General features: G+C 37.3%; 3 protein-coding genes across 3 annotated transcripts in view; 2 read left to right on the forward strand and 1 right to left on the reverse strand.

Annotated features, from left to right (window-relative positions):
- Positions 1-265: 265 nt before the first annotated feature.
- Positions 266-18,914, forward strand: part of LOC146473860 (retinoschisin-like) — a 25,602-nt gene continuing 6,953 nt past the window's right edge. The window contains exons 1-5 of the mRNA XM_085117910.1: positions 266-373; positions 890-1,168; positions 8,066-8,180; positions 10,054-10,406; positions 11,142-11,280. Coding sequence (XP_084974036.1) covers positions 305-373; positions 890-1,168; positions 8,066-8,180; positions 10,054-10,406; positions 11,142-11,280 — 955 coding nt within the window. The 5' untranslated portion in view covers positions 266-304. The remainder of the gene's footprint in view (positions 374-889; positions 1,169-8,065; positions 8,181-10,053; positions 10,407-11,141; positions 11,281-18,914) is intronic.
- LOC146473861 (uncharacterized) lies at positions 17,841-18,638 on the reverse strand. Its single transcript, XM_085117926.1, has 2 exons — positions 18,321-18,638; positions 17,841-18,237 (listed from the first exon to the last, which is right to left on the reverse strand). Exons 1-2 carry the CDS (start codon positions 18,396-18,398, stop codon positions 17,932-17,934), a joined length of 384 nt encoding a protein of 127 aa, XP_084974052.1. The 5' UTR covers positions 18,399-18,638; the 3' UTR covers positions 17,841-17,931.
- Positions 18,675-18,914, forward strand: part of LOC146473862 (uncharacterized) — a 4,286-nt gene continuing 4,046 nt past the window's right edge. Inside the window, 1 exon segment of the mRNA XM_085117841.1 lies at positions 18,675-18,914. This exon segment is cut by the window's right edge and continues 22 nt beyond it. Coding sequence (XP_084973967.1) covers positions 18,690-18,914 — 225 coding nt within the window. The 5' untranslated portion in view covers positions 18,675-18,689.

Raw genomic sequence — 18,914 nt, forward strand, 5'->3', positions numbered from 1 at the left:
TTGGTCATGCCGGTGGAAAGTTGTATAAAAAAACCATTAAAATTAAAAGGAAAAATCAGTTCTAAAAAGCATTAATTTCAGAAGGAAATTGACTATTGACCACCAGCTCCTTCGTTTTGGTCTATTAGCTTGTTTTCGTTATTCCTTTTCTGTCGTTTGGTTTTCATAACAAACAACAATCAAGTAATTGATAACGGAATTTGTTATATTGCCACCTGTTTAGTTTTTCTGTTGTTCTTAAACGCATCGACGGGAAGTTCTTTCTCTCAGAACGCTTCTGGTAAACACCCTCCAAAGGATAAAAATGCGTCTTGCAGTAACAGCCCTTTTGGTCGCTCTTGGATTCGCCAAGTTTGCTCAACATTACGCACAGGTCAGTCGCCTTTTCGCCAGACTAATTTTAAAACTAGGTTTTCAAATGCTATCAAATCGCTTGTTGCCATGCTGCATACTGGATACATACCGTAGTACGATTTCTTCAGACCTGCGTTCATTATGACGAGAATTGAAATAAAAAAGCTAAAATATTTAGTCATCACCCTAAAGTTGAATGTGTGGCATTTACGATTTTCAAAAATGACCTTTGAGTGATCATCATTTAATTTCATTTAGCTATACATTTAAAGAAATGGGTACAAGGAAGGATCGAATTAATGGCAACTGGTTTAAACTATTCAATTGGAAACTTGTACAGGATGGATGTGTGTACAGGCTTATCTTATTTAGAATTGTACCTAGGTTCACAAGATCTTGACTCGTACCTTCTCTTTATCAACTTCATGGCCAATATGAGACTAATGGCTATTTTTGCTCATGATGTCTGAAGAAGGACTGTTCGCTGAGGATTACAGCAATTTCTACATATTTTTCTTCTCGTTTTCTTCGGCAGATCGAAAGGGGTAAATATCAACATCTCCATTACGGAAAATTCAAGGCATTCTTAAACCACAAGTTAAACGTTTCCTATGTCTTGGACACTATCAATGTGGATGACTACATCGAGCGTGCCTTTGATTGCATCATCAACATAGCGTGTTTCTCCTTCAATATTGCCATTCTACCTGACATCAACTCGAACCGCCATGTTTGTCATCTCCTTGCAACAGACAAGTACAATCATTCCCAAAGTTTTATGTCAAGCCACAATTTCCATCACTACACCGTGACGGTAAGTGGATTAGATCGTAGCCTTTCTTAAGAATATCCTCTAGTTAGTCAAAAGTTTTACCCTTAGTTCAAAAATACTTAAGTAGCTCTTTGGGATGTTAGCCATACTAAAATTTATTTCCGCTCATCTTCTTTTAAAATGTTCACAGGACCGGGCATTTTTTATGTAGTCTGTGGCGGGGAAACCCCCCTCCCCATAAATACACCCCTTCACAACTTCGCAAATATTCAAGCTTTGGAATGAGAAATGAAGTGTAGTTAGTGCGTTCAAAGATGTTTAATTAGATGTCCGCAAGTGGAAGTTAAATACTAGACGTCTCATGACGCGGGAACGATGCCATCTTGGGTCCGCAATCTTGGAAATACCCCAAACCTCAGAAAAACACCAACATCAGTCCAAAAAGGGATAAAAATAAGACGAAAAGCTACAAATGATATAAAAAGATGAAATTTACCGCAATAATATCAAGTTTTGTATTTAAGAAATGCAGATCTTCCAAAATCTGAAAATATGCTTGTTTTAAATTAATTTTCCTGAAAACATTATCATCGATGAACCCTTAAGAGCCAAAAAAAAAAAAAAGAGCCAATGTCGGAAAATATCGAGGATCTCATACCACTCAAACATCCCTGTGGATGAACTATTTCAAGAAATGATATTAAACAATTCCCAAGCGCTTTACATTTTGAGAATTTTAGAAAACTTCGAAAATTCGCTAAAAATACATTTTTTTATTCGGGAAATGGGTGCAAATTTCACCAATTTTTTATCGAAACAGTACAAGCGCGCAAAAGCTGATATTGACTTGATGTTACTCGTGTTACTCGTGTATTTAGCAGACATCCAACGCTTTAAAACTGCATAAAAAAAGGTTTAGCAAAATAACTATTGCAATAGAGTTTGTGGCTTCTATTGTGTGCACCCTGATTGTGTGTTGTTTTGGCAGTCAAAATAACGCCCAACTTTAACCGTCAAAAGTCGATCCTGGTGTGTCACAAATTGAAAAAAAATACCAAAATACCGAAAGAACTATTATTTTATTAACTACTCCTGAAGTTTCAGCTCTGACAATTAAAATGCTTGCGAGTATCAAAATTTTAACTTGAGCCCCCGCAAGTCGCCGGCGCGACAAGAACGTGAAATGAAAACAAAGGAAAACGTAATTATGCAAATCGAGGAGAAAATCACACGGAAGCTATAACTACCCATCAAAGGGGAAAGAATTGATGGAAATTCTGTTATCTAAACCAGTATTGCTATCTGAGAGACTAATAAAGCAAAATTGTCCAACCAATAATAATTTTTAAAAAAAAAGCTATTAAAGGGATGGCCTGAAATTGGGTCGGATGAACTTGCGCGAATGGTTACGAGGTAAAAAAATCAATCATTTTAAGTCCAAACGCTTCTAAAGAAGCCTTCAAAATGTACCATGGAGCAAACAAACAATGTCATTAAAAGTAGATATTTTGAGGTATGAGAGAAATGAACCATAAAATGTAAGTTTATTTTTAGAATATAAAGAAATGACAGAGGCTATTACGGACCATCGACGATTCCATTTTAAGTGGTCCGTCTCTTGGCTATAGTACTCGATATTAAGTCCAAAAAGTAACAAGATACAATGAAATAAATCAGAGTTTAAAATAATCTAAGAAAAGTATAATACTCACTTGGGAATTAGATTTCCCGCATCGCAAATTTCTAATTATTTACATTTTAGGATTGTTTACTCATGATTGACCTTATATCGTGTTCCGTGTTCCAAGTTTGCACAGTTATCACTAGAGTAAAACCCTCCGTCTTGTAAAAACATTTCAAAAGACTAGCTTACTTGTTCATTAGAACTATTTAAAAATAGGGAGTAAATAATCCTCGCATAGACACAGAAAACGAAGAAGCCAATTCATCGCGTTTATTTTGGTGTTGTGTTACCTGTCAAATTTTTTCAAGTCACGTGTTGCTGTACACGGTATTGTGAAAATGAAATGTAACATATTCCTTTTGGTAGTCACCAGCAAAACATCGCACAAATCGTCACTAAATAAAGAAGGACTGTTGAATCAGAACTAAAAGAAACTCCTAGTGCACCTACGTTATCTCCGTTTTTATCTTCATAAGCAAAATATTACTTCCCTCCAGAAATGAATAGGGGTTCCAATCGTACCCATCGTACTTCCCTTGAGTGCCTTCCCCCTACTCCCGGGTTCCATCACTTCAGTAAAAAAAAATCCTTAATGGGCTCTTATGTATTACGTCTGGAACCGCTATTGCCTGTTCTCACTGTCACGCCATCAAAATAAAAATAAAAAAATATATTCTTTGAATGACGATAAATAAATATGGACTCTGTCTAAGTCTTAGGTCTGTACTGTTTTCCGTACTCGAGTTATTTGACATAATGTTCCACACAAATTTATAGAGCTTTGTATCGAGACGCCATGCTGGAGCCCTTCTAAGGGACATCAACATGGTGGCCGGAAAAAAAAGAAAAAAAAAAAACATCCGGAGTTCACTTTCGCCAGAAGAGAGGTTTGTTTTCTCTTGTGAGCTTTCGAAAAATTTAGACAAATACTTACATTGTTTAGAATGATGAAAATCGCGGGCAGAGTAATTCTGAAGTTCGGAACAACTTTGGCACAGCCGTCCTCCCAATGTCACGCACGATGAGAATTCTGAAATTGAAATTGTTCTGTTGTGAAAAGAAAGCACGATATCGAGCTAAGGAATTGTGAGGAGATATATTTTCAGGAAATCTTTCCTTAGATGCAGGCATTATTTCTGTAGGCTTCCTGGTTTTGAATATTGGAAATTGGTGACGTCATGTGAAAACCAAGAATTTGTTATTACCTGAGCCATCGATCTCTCATGAGAACTTCAGTAAAAATTACAAGACATTACGTAAAAATCACTTACGCGATCCAACAGCAATTAGCTGGCCTGTTTCCCTCAAAATAAGTGAAGATAGTTGACTGTTTATTCTGCGTGTAGTGTTACTTTCACTTTTGCTAACTTATATGCGATTATTGGGCTTGGTACCAAAGACATAATTTTCCCTGTTCTACATCTTATACCACATTCCGCCCGATGACGGGGACATATAGTTATGAAATCATGAGACACATCCCGCGAAAACATTCCTGATAAAAAAAAAAAAACCTTCGTTAATGTACTCTCACACAACAAGATTAAAACAAAGTTAAAAATTAAACAAAATGGCGTTTAGCTACACGAGCTAGTAGCAGTTTCATTTCACTTTCCAACGATCGGCCGGATCTTCACTAAGGCCAGACATTTCCAGATGTCTCGTGATGTCTCGTTCACATTTAAGAAGAGGTGTACATTCGTATTGACCAGGGTGTCTATGGCTAACACCACATTTAAATTTCCATCAACAAAAGTTGAAAAAGTTCACAACATTTTTTCTATCCACACACTGCGTTATAAACGCTGTAGATTACACCATGTGTTGCTTATGCAATGTAGTTTGCGTTGAAACAATGTTGAAATGATTGATAGACCGAAGGCCTGTATGTCTTCTTCAGAAGTTTAAACTACTGTTATGTTAATAAGCTCTGATTCTTCGTACTTCTGACCTCCGTCCAAGCTCATGGTGAAGTGTACTTTAGGTCCGCCTAGTTTCCTTATTACATTCATCGACATCAAACTCGAGTTAGAACCACTATCTAACATAGCAAGAACTTCGACGTGATTTCCATCCCTGTCCTTTATTTTGACTATCTGTACTGGGCAAAAAGCCCGAGGACGTTCTTCCTTTCCTGCGCGCTATGGTTGCGGGCTTCTTGCGTTTTACTTGTAAATGGTGAAACGTGGGGACTTAAATTAGAATTCACCGGTGGCAATGCGGTTTCATTATGTAGAAAGCGGTGGTGCCCTCTTGTGCATTTGTCGCATGTGGTGCCGTCTTCTTTCTTACAGAAGTCAGTGTGGTGGTTTCTTAAATACTTCCGACATAGATTCACTTGCTTCACTATATCCCACCTCTGATCAACTGTTGCTTTTAGAAACAATTGGGAAATTCGAAAGTAGGTGCTTCGCTGCGCAGCCTAGCAGGCACAAATCATGGTTGGGTTTTTCGCTGTTTGCGGCATGATTGTGTGATTTTCGTGAAAATTGTAATTGGCGATCACCAGTGTTGCTGTGACAGTCGGAATCCTTTTTGACCTGAGAGCGTAAACTTGCTTCTCTGTTTAACCAGTCTATCAGATAAAAAACGTTAACTTTCTTTTTAATGCGATGCATTTCTCGACCAAATTGTACATTATCTTTTGCGTCTAATTTTGATAGAAGCTGAGACATGAAGAATGGCGCTTCTGAGGCATTAGTGACCGCGCAACCGTTTTGCTCCATATTGTTCACAAATCCAAGAATTGTGGCTGCGAGAAAGTGATGTTGAATCGCTCTTTACTGGTTTGAGATTTGTAATTTCCTTCAACAGCTCATCCATTAATTTTCTTTGATCTCTGAATTCGGTGTCAAGAATTTTCCATGCCTGGGAGTGTTCGATGGTTTAGCTGGGTCTTACTTGATCTGTCTCAAAAAGAATTTTTTTTGTCGTGCATTTCGGAACCTTTGCAATTCTTCGTCTTTGTCCTGTTTGTACTTTTTCATCCAATAGTTAAACTCATCCTTCAGGTTGTGTAGGACTTTCTACTACCATCCCATGTCGGTACGGATAATTTCTCGAGACCATGATTTGTATTCTTTTGAGATCCCAAGACATAGGCCATTTTTGTGACTGCAGTTGTCATAGAGTTTAGCTTTTCGTGATCAGAGAACGGTTTCTTATCAGCGTTACATTTCTTTTAATGAACTACGAATTTTTCGTCTTCAATTTGTTTGTTTGCACTCATTTCGTCACCTGACGACAGCTTTCCGCCATTGTCACTTTGCTCTTTTAAACACTTCTGAATTTAACCGCGATTTCTGCATGCACGTTCTCCAGCGCAATTAATTCGGGTTCGACTTAGTAAAGCACGTCAAATTCTTCGAATAGCTCATCTAATGAAGGTATTACAATGTCTCTCTTTGAAATTAGCGCTGCAATAGTCTCAACTTTAGGAGGCATTCTTAACTGCGTACTAGTTAAAATGTATAATTATGTAAATTAAAGTTACTGGTGAAAAAACTTCGTTCATTGATTTCTCACTTCCCAAGTTCAATGTTCCGCTGATTTCTTATCAACAATTACAATGTCAGTTAGTCTTGCTTGATTCGCCTTATAAATTTAATTGACTGTTCTAGTTTTCCGTAGATTACAGAAACAAAGTCCAAAGTAAAATACTCTTGTCTCCAAAAGTCAGTTCCTTTAATTTGGGGTAACCGAATTCTTTAACTTCAAATCTTGAACTTGAACTTGTATGTTACTGAACGGCTGTATTTGCGCAATATAATGGACTTATTTTACCTTTAGGCTGGTAGAATTACCAGTTTGGTAGTCGACTGCAATCAGCTTTTTCGGCTTCTGTATTTTCTTTGAGCTTGACTTTCTGAGACGAGAAGACTCATACATGCCGACGAATCCACAGCGCTGCTAAACTGCTGAATTTGAAGTCCACGGCTCACGAACCGTCAAGCCAAGGTTTCTCGAAGAATTTCTGACTGTTTTGGACTTCAATGAGGTTCAAAACAGAGCACTCAACCCAACGGAAATCCGAGGATTTTTATTCTTGTTCTCAACTCTTCTTTGAAAGTTCAACTATAGTCAAACTGAGAAAAAGGAAATACGATAATTAGTGTGAACGTCCGTTACTGAAGTAATAAGTCCTCGATGGAAATCTTACTTACAATTCTGTATCCTTTCCAAAGACTGAGTTTATGAACTTCTTTACTTCTTGCTTGGTTTAGCAGACCGTTTTTTGTTTTGTTTTGTCTTTTCATAAACAGCGTGGGTTTCACCCTTTAAATATCTATTTTGTCTCTAGAGATTAGTTAACACTCTTAAACGGGTTTACAATGTAGGGTGAGAAATAAATCCTTTTCAACATACTTGTTTCAAATAATTAAAACATCATTAAACTTTATCTAGCCACATTCAGAGCTTTGGAGAACAAAAACACACACAAAAGAACAACAACGACAACAACAGCAACAACAAAAATTTAAAAATTAAAGTAATTGGCGCAAAATTGCTGTAAGCTAAAAGTGAGACTTCCTATAGCGATACCAAAAGGTTTGTTAAACGGTGATTTCAAGACCTATGGGCCGCTTTCAAATACCATGCTAGTCAAATACACAACTCGCTGCACAAAATGCGAGGAAACAACTTGCCTGTTGATATGAACACTCTGATGGCTGGGGAAAGAAAGACCCTTTTAACAAGGAATCTCAACTATAGACCTTGTCGGAACCGCCCTAACACCTCATTAGTTAGACTTTACTCAATCTTGGTAACTAGCACCGATGACCTCAACATGTTATCACGTGGCATCACGTCTCGAAATAAATAACATAATGGGTTCCACAATGTTTGCTTATACAGTAGTTAAATTTACTTTGTAAGTAATTAAAGGCGTTTGCGTTAGTTAACTCACAAACAAAATAAGAGTGAAGTCTGTCCATTCATTTTGTGCCCAGATTTCTTCCATAAAGCTTTTGTTGATGCTACCCAAGGCTTTATGGAAAAAATCCGAGCAATCAGAAACCTATCGCAAATTTAATCAGCGTTAAAACAAGCAGAATTGTATGCAGCAAGTAAGGTGAATTTAGATATGTTAAACTCATCCGATTCATTACGTCCTTTCCCTTTATATTTTAAAGCAATCATACCATTACAGAATACGGTATAATAATAAAAAGAAAAGAAAAACGTCCCACAAATTAAATACGAAGAGCTTTCTGATGATAGTTAAACAAGGTTTGGATTGTTACTTTTCTCAGAGTCCCTGTGAGAGCTTCCCATGCAAACATGGAGGAACATGTTGCCCACTTTACGACAAAAATGACTATATCTGTGACTGCCGAGGAGGAAGAACTGGAAAAAACTGTGGCCAAGGTGAGGTTTATATTAGGGGATATCAGCCAAAGAGCTACGTTCTGGAAGCGCGCGTGTCGCAAAATCTAAATTTATATTTGATTTTCTGGAGATTAGATAACATTAATTCCTTTCCTAATATTAAGTCTGATGAGATAAGACGCCATAAGAAATTTCGTACAGTATATGACAGGACTACAAAGGCCTAAGCGTCATTCTTTTCGCGCAGATATCAATGAGTGTTCAAGTAACGCAACTAACAACTGCCACCAGAAAGCAGACTGTCATAACAATGATGGTTCATTTCGCTGCACGTGTCAAAGTGGTTTTACTGGTTTTACTTCTTTTACTTTAATGAAGAATAATGCATTCATATTAAGTTAATAAGTGGTGAATTATTCCTAATTTGTAATGAAGAATAAATCCTACAACCATATTCCGACTCAATCGAGTAAAATTATCGGCATAACAGGGGCCGAACGGGGGCATCAAAAGAATGTCCACAGGCTCCCTCCCTTTCTTTCTTTTTCACCATTTATTATAACCTCAAGGGATTAGAACCTCGCATCGTGTACATGCATATCCTTGTGAATAAAAAAAAAGCGTTGTTTTAAAGTTTAACCTTCGCGCTCCAGCTTTTAGTGTTGTGAAAAGCTTATGATTGCAATTCATCATATTACACATGGGTCATCTTTTACAACTAGCGAATAAGTAGGTTTTGAGTAAATTCCGTATTCTCCGGTGCTAAAAGCTTTAAGTCTTGCAAAATTCAGGATTTCGCCAGTGTATTTCGAGCACAGTCTGGGGTATTAACAGTTCGAATAAATTTCTCCATCCGTATTTCACATTCCTTACTTACTTTCCAAGAAAAGTTAATGGACGAGTTAAAGAACTACCTTATTTGAGAGCATGCTTTCGTTATTTAAACGAAGCTTCCACCTTGTAGCGCGTCCACCTTAAACTGTAGATACCAAAATCTCTATATCAAATTAAAGCTTATAGAGCTAGCTATCAAACTATACCAAGAATTTTTAAATTAAATGAATTGTCGAATTTTTCACGAGCTCTAAATGCGAGCGTGCGAATTGCCTTTTTAAAGCTACAAGTCAAAGCGAACTTTGTTTTCCGCTAATTTAATTTGCTCCTTAGTTTCCGGACCCAAAGCGCTAAAAAAAACGTGTCTGCGTTTTGCCATATTCAATCGCAATGAAAAGTTGTACAGCATTTTCAAAATAGGAGTGATCGTACAAAAATCGCTCGTAGAGAAAAAATATTTCGAAAGAAAAAATTCGCAGACACAGTTTTGTTGTTTATGTGTTAAACTAGCTACTGTCCAAATTTGAAGGCAAAGGAACAAATTCCCTTTGAGTTTTAGCTCTTTGAAGTAGCTCCTTCAAATGAATAAAAAGACAACTGCTACTATTTTAATTATTATTACTATTGTTATTATCATTATTATTATTATTATTATTATTATTATTATTATTATTATTGTTATTATTTGTATTATTATTATTATTATTATTATTATTATTATTATTATTATTATTATTATTATTATTATTATTATTATCATTATTAATATTATAATTATTATTTATACAATAAAGAATTATTGTATTATTGTATAAATTTTAACTCGTGTACGTGCGGTTGGGAATCCCTCAGCGATAGAGGGCCAGACTGCTAACATCTTAAATTTGCGAACGGGACTTTGAGCGTGATGCTCAACGAGTTTGCGTACAAATTCTAAAGGTCTCTGAAGAGTTTCTTGGCCGAGACGAAACGCCGCGTCAGACTAGCCACGAACAATTCACGCGTATTTTTATTATTATTATTATTATTATTATTATTATTATTATTATTATTATTTGTTGCTGTTTAAAACATCTAGAATGCCACAAGGCTCTCGGCATGGAAGGTGGAGCAATAGCAGACGCAGAAATCACTGCCTCTTCTCAGTACAATGACAATCATGCCGCATCGCAGGGAAGATTGAACTTTAAGGAAACTGGAGCCAAATCAGGATCTTGGGCAGCTCGAAAAAATGATGGCAATCAGTGGCTGCAAGTTGATCTGGGTAGTCAGCAAACAATTGTGACACGTGTAGCAACGCAAGGACGAAATTATGGTGGCCAGTGGAGTTACAGTCACAGGCAGTGGGTAACCAAATACAAGCTGCAGTACAGTAATGACGATGGAGTAAACTTGGCGTACTACAAAGAAAAAGGGCAGACCGTCAACAAGGCGAGTTCAAAATATTTTAAAACTAAAATAAAAAAAAACTTTACTCGTGTAAAAGAATTAAAGGCCGCATATCATCATTTCAAACTCAACTTCATACACGCGCAACTTCTACTCAGACAACGCTTATTAATTTTCTCCATTAAAAAACATTTAATAAAAAAAAGTTGGATAAAAAATGCTATTTTATAATCTTTACCTCGGTACGTAAGTGACATAACACATGTTTTATAAACAGTGTCCACTTCTATCCCATGATGACTTTTCATGCCATATACGAATTTGTATGGGAATGTAACATGAAAATTTAAGGAAATGACCTCACATGTAGTACAATATACATGTTCCTAAGATGAAGTAAGGTTAAAATTACTTAAGGGGGTTAGTTTCTAAAGAAACTGTGGTGCTGCGTTGGTGGGGAGTAGAAACGAATGTTTGCTCATCAACAGATTTGTGGGTAAATTGACCACCGAAAAGAAATTCGAGTGCGGACGTTTCGAGCGTCAGTACTTCGTAAGAGCGGACCCAATAACACAATACGTCAGGTTTTTCTGGTGTCGGTTTTTTTAGTGTTTGGGTCATGTAGATAACCTCTTATTAAATAGTCTGTTGATCACTGACAGACGGCTTGGTTTTTTTGCTGTTGTAGCAAATAAAAGAGAGATAATGTTCCTTTGAAGAACGATGGGTCAATAAATAAATGTTTCGCGAGAGTTAAGTCCTATTTTGCTGATTTAGGAATTCACTGGAAACACAGACCGGGACAGCATCGTTACTCACGATCTCAAACAACCAATCAGGGCACGTTACATCCGTTTTCGACCAACAGCTTGGCATGACCACATATCAATGAGGGTGGAAGTCTATGGGTGTAAAGGTAATGTTGAAGGCTTTATTTTAACGCAATACCACAGATAAATTTGGCTTTATGTATGCGTCCCCAAAAAAGGTTGGCAAAGCACAAAACAATTCAGAACTAAAGCAAATATTTGCCTAAAGATTCACTTGCTCAAAAAGTGAATATAGTACACTCGTGGGTTTTCAAAAGTCCGCGGAATCAAATCCAATAATCTAACATAAGATTGCCAATTTAGGTAAAATAAACAACAAAAAGCCATCAATACTTTTAAGATGCAAGGAGGCTGGAAAGTATTTTTATTTGCTTCATATGATAAGTTTACTATATTACAAATAACTATGATGCAATTTGTACCAACTGTTGTAATTTGCAATTTGTACTGACTTAAGAGTCATTGTCTGAAAAAAACAGGCAGAGGTGAAAGATGGGGGTCCGCAAATTCCCTTCAAACTTTCACCATTTAATGTCTGTCCGAAATGATAATGAATGATACTATTTAGCAATTCTTCTGCTGTTGCGTTTCGTAGTTTGACCACCCCCCCCCCCCCCCCCTGGTTTTGACCCTCACTGACCCTAATGTCACGCAAAATATATGCAGAATTTGAAGGTCAATAAAATATATTTCGCGTCATTTCTGGGGACTCATATCAATTGCTTGTATTGTTTACGGTCTAAAAAACGTTGTTAACGGAAAATATCCCGACTTCACATAAAACTTAATTTTTTATAGAATTTTGCAATTTCCTTGCGATCGCGAAAATGTCTTGGGCCAAATGTGAAGTATTTTCGAAACTGTTTTTCTCAAAGGTGCGGTGTTCCTTTCCGAAAATTTCAAGATATTTTTTAAGCCAAACATCTGTTCTCCCAAAATCAGCAAACTCTAACTTGAGCCATTAAAATGCGTTTGCATGAGCCACGCTCGAAGTCAAAGATGACTCGGTATTTTTGCTAATAAAGTTCCACAGCGGGTTTTTCTTTATTTCATCTTCTTCTTCTTCTTTTTTTTTTTTTTTCTTTTTTGTTTTTGGATAAGCTCGATGAAACTATCCTAACTCTCCAAGGTAGAACTTCCCTGGAAAAGTTAGTTGAGTGTCGCTTTGGCCAGAAATAACATCAAATTGGTGTTAGCTCACACTTGCTTTGATTAAGCGTGACATGTCACGGTAATTGACAATTTTGTCAAACGTGATCATAAACAGAACACATTTCTCGCTTCTTTTAACATTTGCATTTTAAACTTGGTAACAACAAGCTTTTCCCTGATACTAGATTAAGTCTTGGAGTCAGTCTGTTGTTGTTAACTAAAATAAAAACAGCAACAAATACCTGTGAAACTTGCCACGGCAAGAGAAGCTTGATTACCGAGCCTCCGATATGTTCGTTACATAACAGACAATTGAAAGAACAACAAATCTTTCTTCTGTAATGCGTTGGGTTCCGCCATGGATCTGAAGTGCTCCTTCTGGTCTGTGGATTCGCCTTGCTATCCTGTACACGAGATATTGACTCGCATCTCGTCAGTCTTGGTTTGGGAAGCAAGCGTAGCGCGACGGGTTCAAAGATCTCCGAAGCCGAGTTGATTCTCAACAGAGAAGGCAAATTTGATGTCCCTGAAGATGAGAAGAGAGGAATGACTGTTTGCCCCAGACATCGCAAGAACCTTACAACAGACTGGACCGGCCGAAAACGGACTATGTGTTGCCACCCAAGTCATATAGGGACAACGAAAGCCGGGGTAATACACAAACCAACCCGACGAGTAAATGCCAAGATGTCTGCACAAGGCATTTTTTAGCTGCATAACGCTGTTGTTCCCATCGGTTCAGGTTCGTATAAAAGAAACTAACCAAAATGGCCGCCCATTGTGATGACACGTGTGCGCATGAAATCAGCAACAAAATCCTTAATACTCACCACCATATCTCTCAATCTCGTACCCAGAGTCCTCAGGCTTTTTGGTCAGCGGGGCGGCGCCAGGAGAGACTCTGGGATAATGGAAAAATTTAATTTTTTCGATTGGTTGTCTGCATAACAATGGAAGACCGACAGGAAGTCCGTTGGTCATTTGCGGAAGTTAACCAAACCGGAAACCCCCCAACCAACTTCCTTGTTTTGGAGGGAGATTTGAAATGTCAAACTCGCTGTTTTGTATTTTTATGTGTGTGTCACGGTTATTTTATGTTATTTTTTTCATACCTAAAATAAGAAGGACTCCAATTCAAAGACGGGTTTTGAATTATGTCAGTGAAACAATTTCGAGCCGACTAAACATTAGCCGTTTTATCGTAGGAAGTTTGCCACTACTGTCATACGACGGTAAAATGACACGGCCAAATGCGAGCAGTTTAAACTGATTACCGTCGCTGCTGCAAAAAATTATTTTCGGAAAATATAATTATATCAGTCAGTTTGGGAGAAAAGCGGTAGGAGAACGAATTGGTGAAGCCGTTCGCAAGTATGGAAACATTAAACGTATTAGAGAGGACATTGGTGTCGTCAACGTACTAAACATTTCGAACATGTTACTTACAGTACTTACTAGTGAAGGTTATCATGGAAAAATAGAGAAGTTCTTCAACATCTATAAACCTTGTCGTGGATAAAAATTTGGAGATGACTGATCTGGTGTGGAGTGGAGTCCATCTCAGGTTGCCGTTTCGATTAATTCCCTTTCGGTTTTGCCACAAGGGAAACGCCGAAGACATCTCTACGATGATCAAACACCGCACACGAGAGCAAAGGTTTCACTTTTGTCAGTCACGGCCCATGGCCAGCTTACCAAAGAAAAATAATTCAGAAAAAATTGCCCCTTTGAGGCGGAGGTAATGGTGTGTTGAACATTTTTCTTAAATTTTGAGAGATTTTGTTTTGAGAATTTTGGCAGATTTTGTTCTAACTGTTCCATGTTCCATGCAAAATAAGAACAATTACGTCCTAAAAAGTGTAAAGGGCCGTGGTGTTAGGTTACCTTCAGATGAAAGTTTAATCTCAAATGTAATAGTACATACAGATTTAAAGATTACTTTTACAGTATAGGGGCAGTTGAGAATAAAGACTTGTTGTTCGTTACTTACTACCATCTTCTCTGCAAGAAAGTCAACACAATGTGACAGTGAAGAGCCACCCAACTTGACAAGTCAAAAAACAGGTGTAGATAATACTGAAGCCTGAAGCTGGACTTCGAAATGCAGAAGTACCTTAAAATCTTTGCATTTATTTATTTCCCACATGTACACAGACAAACAATGAAAAGAAAAAAACTCAAGTAGTGGAGTGGAGGCTCAATAAAAGGAATCAATATGAGGCTTATGAATATTAAGCTTTCTCAATCTTAAAATATACAAAAGTTACAACATAATATATTGCTTGGAGTTTTTATATAACTCAACAAATAATGTACACTAGCTGAGTTTAAAATAAAGATGAAGGTAATGATAGTTTAACTGTACTCTGTTAATGTGCTGTACATTAATATATATGTAAGTAAAAATAATCCAACCTTTTTAAAATATTATTTTTCCCTTCATCTGAAAAAACATGCAAATACTCCATTGACAAAGTATGAGACAAGAAAACTGTGGGTTCCCTTGCAGACAAACATTCCTGTTGAGAGGCCAAAGCAATTGTGCTGTTGCAAAGTGTGAAATCATGTCTAAAGTACCATTTGTTGTTAAAAAAAATAGATGAGCGGTGGTGTGACTTTCTGTGCTATATGTTATAAGGAAGAACACCAAGTTTTCCCTTGAAGGGTTCAATTAATTGGACGCTATTATTGAGGAGATACAGGAGAAGGCCCCTGTTCGATTTCATTCTACTGCAAGTGTACCTGTTGTACATAAACATGGAAGCCAAGTACCCCAAGTTTGTGTGGCATATGACCTGTAGATAATGCTTGCACAGCCTTGTGCAGAAAGTGACCACTTTCATCATAATTATATCCTTATCAAACACTCCACTTGTAATTGGCAAATTTACTAACATAATTATTTTGGCAGTAGATGGATTTTACTGAATAATTTGGTGAAAACAACCCCTTCTATCATTTCTTCATGTAATATTCATTCATGTAATTATTATTGCTAGTAAATATTAGCAAGAAATTTGTGGTAGCCAGCAGGTTTTAGCATAGAAATTATACTTCTTAGTGAATCATATCGTTTATTGTTATTTTGCACTGATAACCAAACAAAAGAAAAAACTTTCAGACACTGCAATACTAGCTTGCAAAAAAAACTACATTCAATATTTACTAAAGCATGACAAGTCTATAAAATATATATGTTGAACATTCCAAGGATTCCAATTATGGGTCCTTTACTCCCTTCCCCTTCCCTGTTGGGGGTAACTAATAAAATTATGTGTAACCATTATCTCATCAAGTATATAGAATTTTTAAGTATAATTTGTTAACAAAACTGTTAATTATAGAGTGATTATAGATGAAACATAAAGTTTTACAGTCAATGCTTGTTAGACCCCCCCCCCCCCCCCCCAAAAAAAAAATTAATAAATTACTATTCATTATATTTTATGGGTTAAAGAAACATCACTAGCATTATTGTTTATTCTGTTAACAAGCTTAAAAGAAATTTGAAACATCTTTAGATACAGTTTTGTAACTGATGGTATGACAAATTTATATGATTTTGAATTATTATTTTGAATGTGTATTTCTATTGTTCTAGACCTTTGATCAATGCAGCTCACTAGGCTTGGTCCAGTCCCACAAACATTATGCAATATGCTGGATGACTTAGATTGTGGCCTAATAGACAATCAGAGGCCAGGAAAGGCTTGAACTAAGAGTCACGTTTGACAATTTTCAGTTTTAGTTCTTAGCTAACATAATTTATTGTCAAGGGACCACAAATTCCCACAAGCGCTGTATAATTTACACAGACTTCAGCAAAGGTCTCACAACACTGTGCCAATCATTCAGGATATTGGGAAGTTTGACAATAGTAATTATCTGTCGTCCAAGCAAGAGCTGCAAGATCAGAGAACAGATTATATTATACTATTCAGCTGCAGAGTGTTGGTTGAGTATAATACTTCCCTTGCCTGAAGTCAAGTAAATGTGTGATACCTAATGATCACATCACCATCGAGCCGACTCAAAAGAAATGGCAAATCATTCAGAAATTATCAATTTACCAGTAATGTGCCCTAATCAATCAGAATACATTAGGTAATGTGTGTCAGTATCTGAGCTATCTGACTCAGCTCTTAGTTAAAGTGTACACTCCACAACCAGATGAAGTCAGGCCCCACCAAAATTTATGTCAATTTAATATAAACCCAATTTCCCCAATCTATTGACCCCTTCTCTGTGCTTCCTACACTGCACCCAAATTTATTAGAGAACTCACATAAGATAGTTTTAAATTATTTTACCTTGATTGCATGTATACAAGAACAGACTAAGGAGATTATATACATGGTATAGAAATTGGCTGACTAAATGAAGTACCATAGTGAGGATATCAACAGTCTCTCAACAATCACATTATAATGCAATTTACCGAATCATGAGAGGTGGCATGATTACCACGCTCCATACAGTTCTCATATATAATTATTACTCTGTGGTTAGGCAGAATAGCTAACAAATTAAAGCTCAACACAACTCACTATCCTTAGCTTATTTTCAAAGCCTGTTGGCACAATTATCCAATCTCTGTTATACTACTTCATTTTATTTCTAGATACATTATTAGTATACCTGGGAGCAACTCTACAGCACTAGAAGCATGCAAGATGTGAGCACTCTCTATCAGTTTTGCCAAAAGCTAGGCAAAGGGAATGTTTATTCAGGAAAAAAAATTCACAGCTGCTCTTGAATTCATGGCATGTACGTATTAAATATGCTGATGTTGAAATTGTACTTAAGCTTGCATTCGAACACATATGACATTCTTAAATTCGGCACTTTAAGAAAAGCGTGCACGCAATTCAGTCCAATAAAATTAAAAAATTTTGAGACGAAAAAAAACTTAATTTACAACAGTAAATATAACTTATATTAAGGGGTGATTTAAATTATTTTCAAATGGTAACATGTATGTGTTCATTGAATCCCATTTGGAAATAAACTGTTAAGGGAAAGGGAGAAGGTAATTTGAACATAAATTTAATACACAGTCAGCTGCTCAGTTCTGTGAGAGGAGACGTGATGGTTCCTTTTTATTTGTAAGTATAAACAATAATAAAGAAATATGTTACTTGTCTGTTGTGGCAACGTCGAATTAAGTCCACCTTTCGCTCACTCTTACATGAAAAAAAATCCAGTTGCTTTGATCCGCTCTTACGTTAAAAAATCCAGTTCCTTTTGATCGCGTGTAGAATCAATTTTGGCTTTCTCGAACACTTTCAAGGCCCGATAAAACCTTCAGGCCCAATAACAGTAACGCAGCTGCCATTTTGGGGCATTTGACTTCCGCTTTAATCTTAAGCATGCGCACAAAGACCGGAATCCCACGTTTTCTGGGATAAGAAATTCCATTATCCCAGAGTCTCTCCTGGCGCCGCCCCGCTGACCAAAAAGCCTGAGGACTCTGGGTACGAGATTGCATATCTCTTGGAAGGTTTTCATTTCTCCTTTGTGGCAAAACAGTGTTGGATGGCCCTTGCAAGTTGTCAATTTTTTTCTGTGAGAGCAGCAAGTTTTCTTTAAAGAGCGTCAAACTGCCTCTCGTGGTCGCAACAACTTCCTCTATCAGATCCTCTTGCATTGACAGTAGACAGTGGCGTGTTGACTGGAGTTGATCGGCCGTTCGGTGAGCTGGAAGATGGCGTTCTGCAAGGCAGAATTGAACGCGAGCGGTTGGAATTATTGGAGGCGACGCATGGGAAAGTCGGCGAAGTATCTTCACTGTCACGACGGCTACAGTTTTCAGAGCGAGATCGAGATCTCTCGATGGAAATCCGTGGGCGCTCTTGCCCTCGTGGAACAATTGGTGTTGTTCTCGAAGATGTCTAAATAATAAATACAGAATGAGAGGAAAATTTAACAACCAATCTAACACGGACCGCGGCTGTTTAAACTTGTTGAAACTCACCGTTTGATTTAAGGGCCTTGAGATAGGTGATTCGGACGGAGAAGTTCTCGAATTCTCTGATCTACCTCTAGCAGACATATTGCAAAACAGCGAACAGTAAATACGTGACCAGCTGATTTAAAGATCGACAACGCAGGGACGAAATACTTCACGCACGAGCGAAGTGAAAGTGACGCTCAAAATATCCCGCCGATTATGCTAAACGACCTAACTGGTCGTTCTGGATTGGAGGAAAAGCATCACGTGAGTACAGTCATACAAATTAGCATATTTTGTTTGCTTACAAAGTACAAGTAGATCGCAGTACGCGTTATTTCTGGAGTGTCTTAAAATTATCGTCCTTTTTTTAGCTCAGTATCTTTCCTGGAAATGAGAGGGAAGAGGTATTACTGCAGTCACTGTGATGACTTTGTTAGTCGAGGTACGCGATCGAGACATCTCAAACAAATCACAGAGAGAAATGAATCTGCCTCAGAAGCTGAAAGTGACAGTATTAGCGACGGCGAGACAAGTTCTGAAGTTCATAGCTTGGAAATCCGCGATAGTTTTGATGATCATGAAGAATGCTACAGAGAAGATTTAGCCAGTGGCGAT

Source organism: Pavona decussata, unplaced genomic scaffold, assembly GCF_977016875.1.
Source record: "Pavona decussata unplaced genomic scaffold, jaPavDecu1.1 SCAFFOLD_92, whole genome shotgun sequence".
NCBI lineage: Eukaryota > Metazoa > Cnidaria > Anthozoa > Scleractinia > Agariciidae > Pavona > Pavona decussata.

Excerpts from the sequence above, each read along its gene's own strand:
- LOC146473861 (XM_085117926.1), bottom strand. The coding sequence starts at position 18,398 with ATGTCTGCTAGAGGTAGATCAGAGAATTCGAGAACTTCTCCGTCCGAA. Across the intron at positions 18,238-18,320 it reads CAAGGCCCTTAAATCAAACG|ACATCTTCGAGAACAACACC; the intron begins GTGAGTTTCAAC and ends TTTATTATTTAG.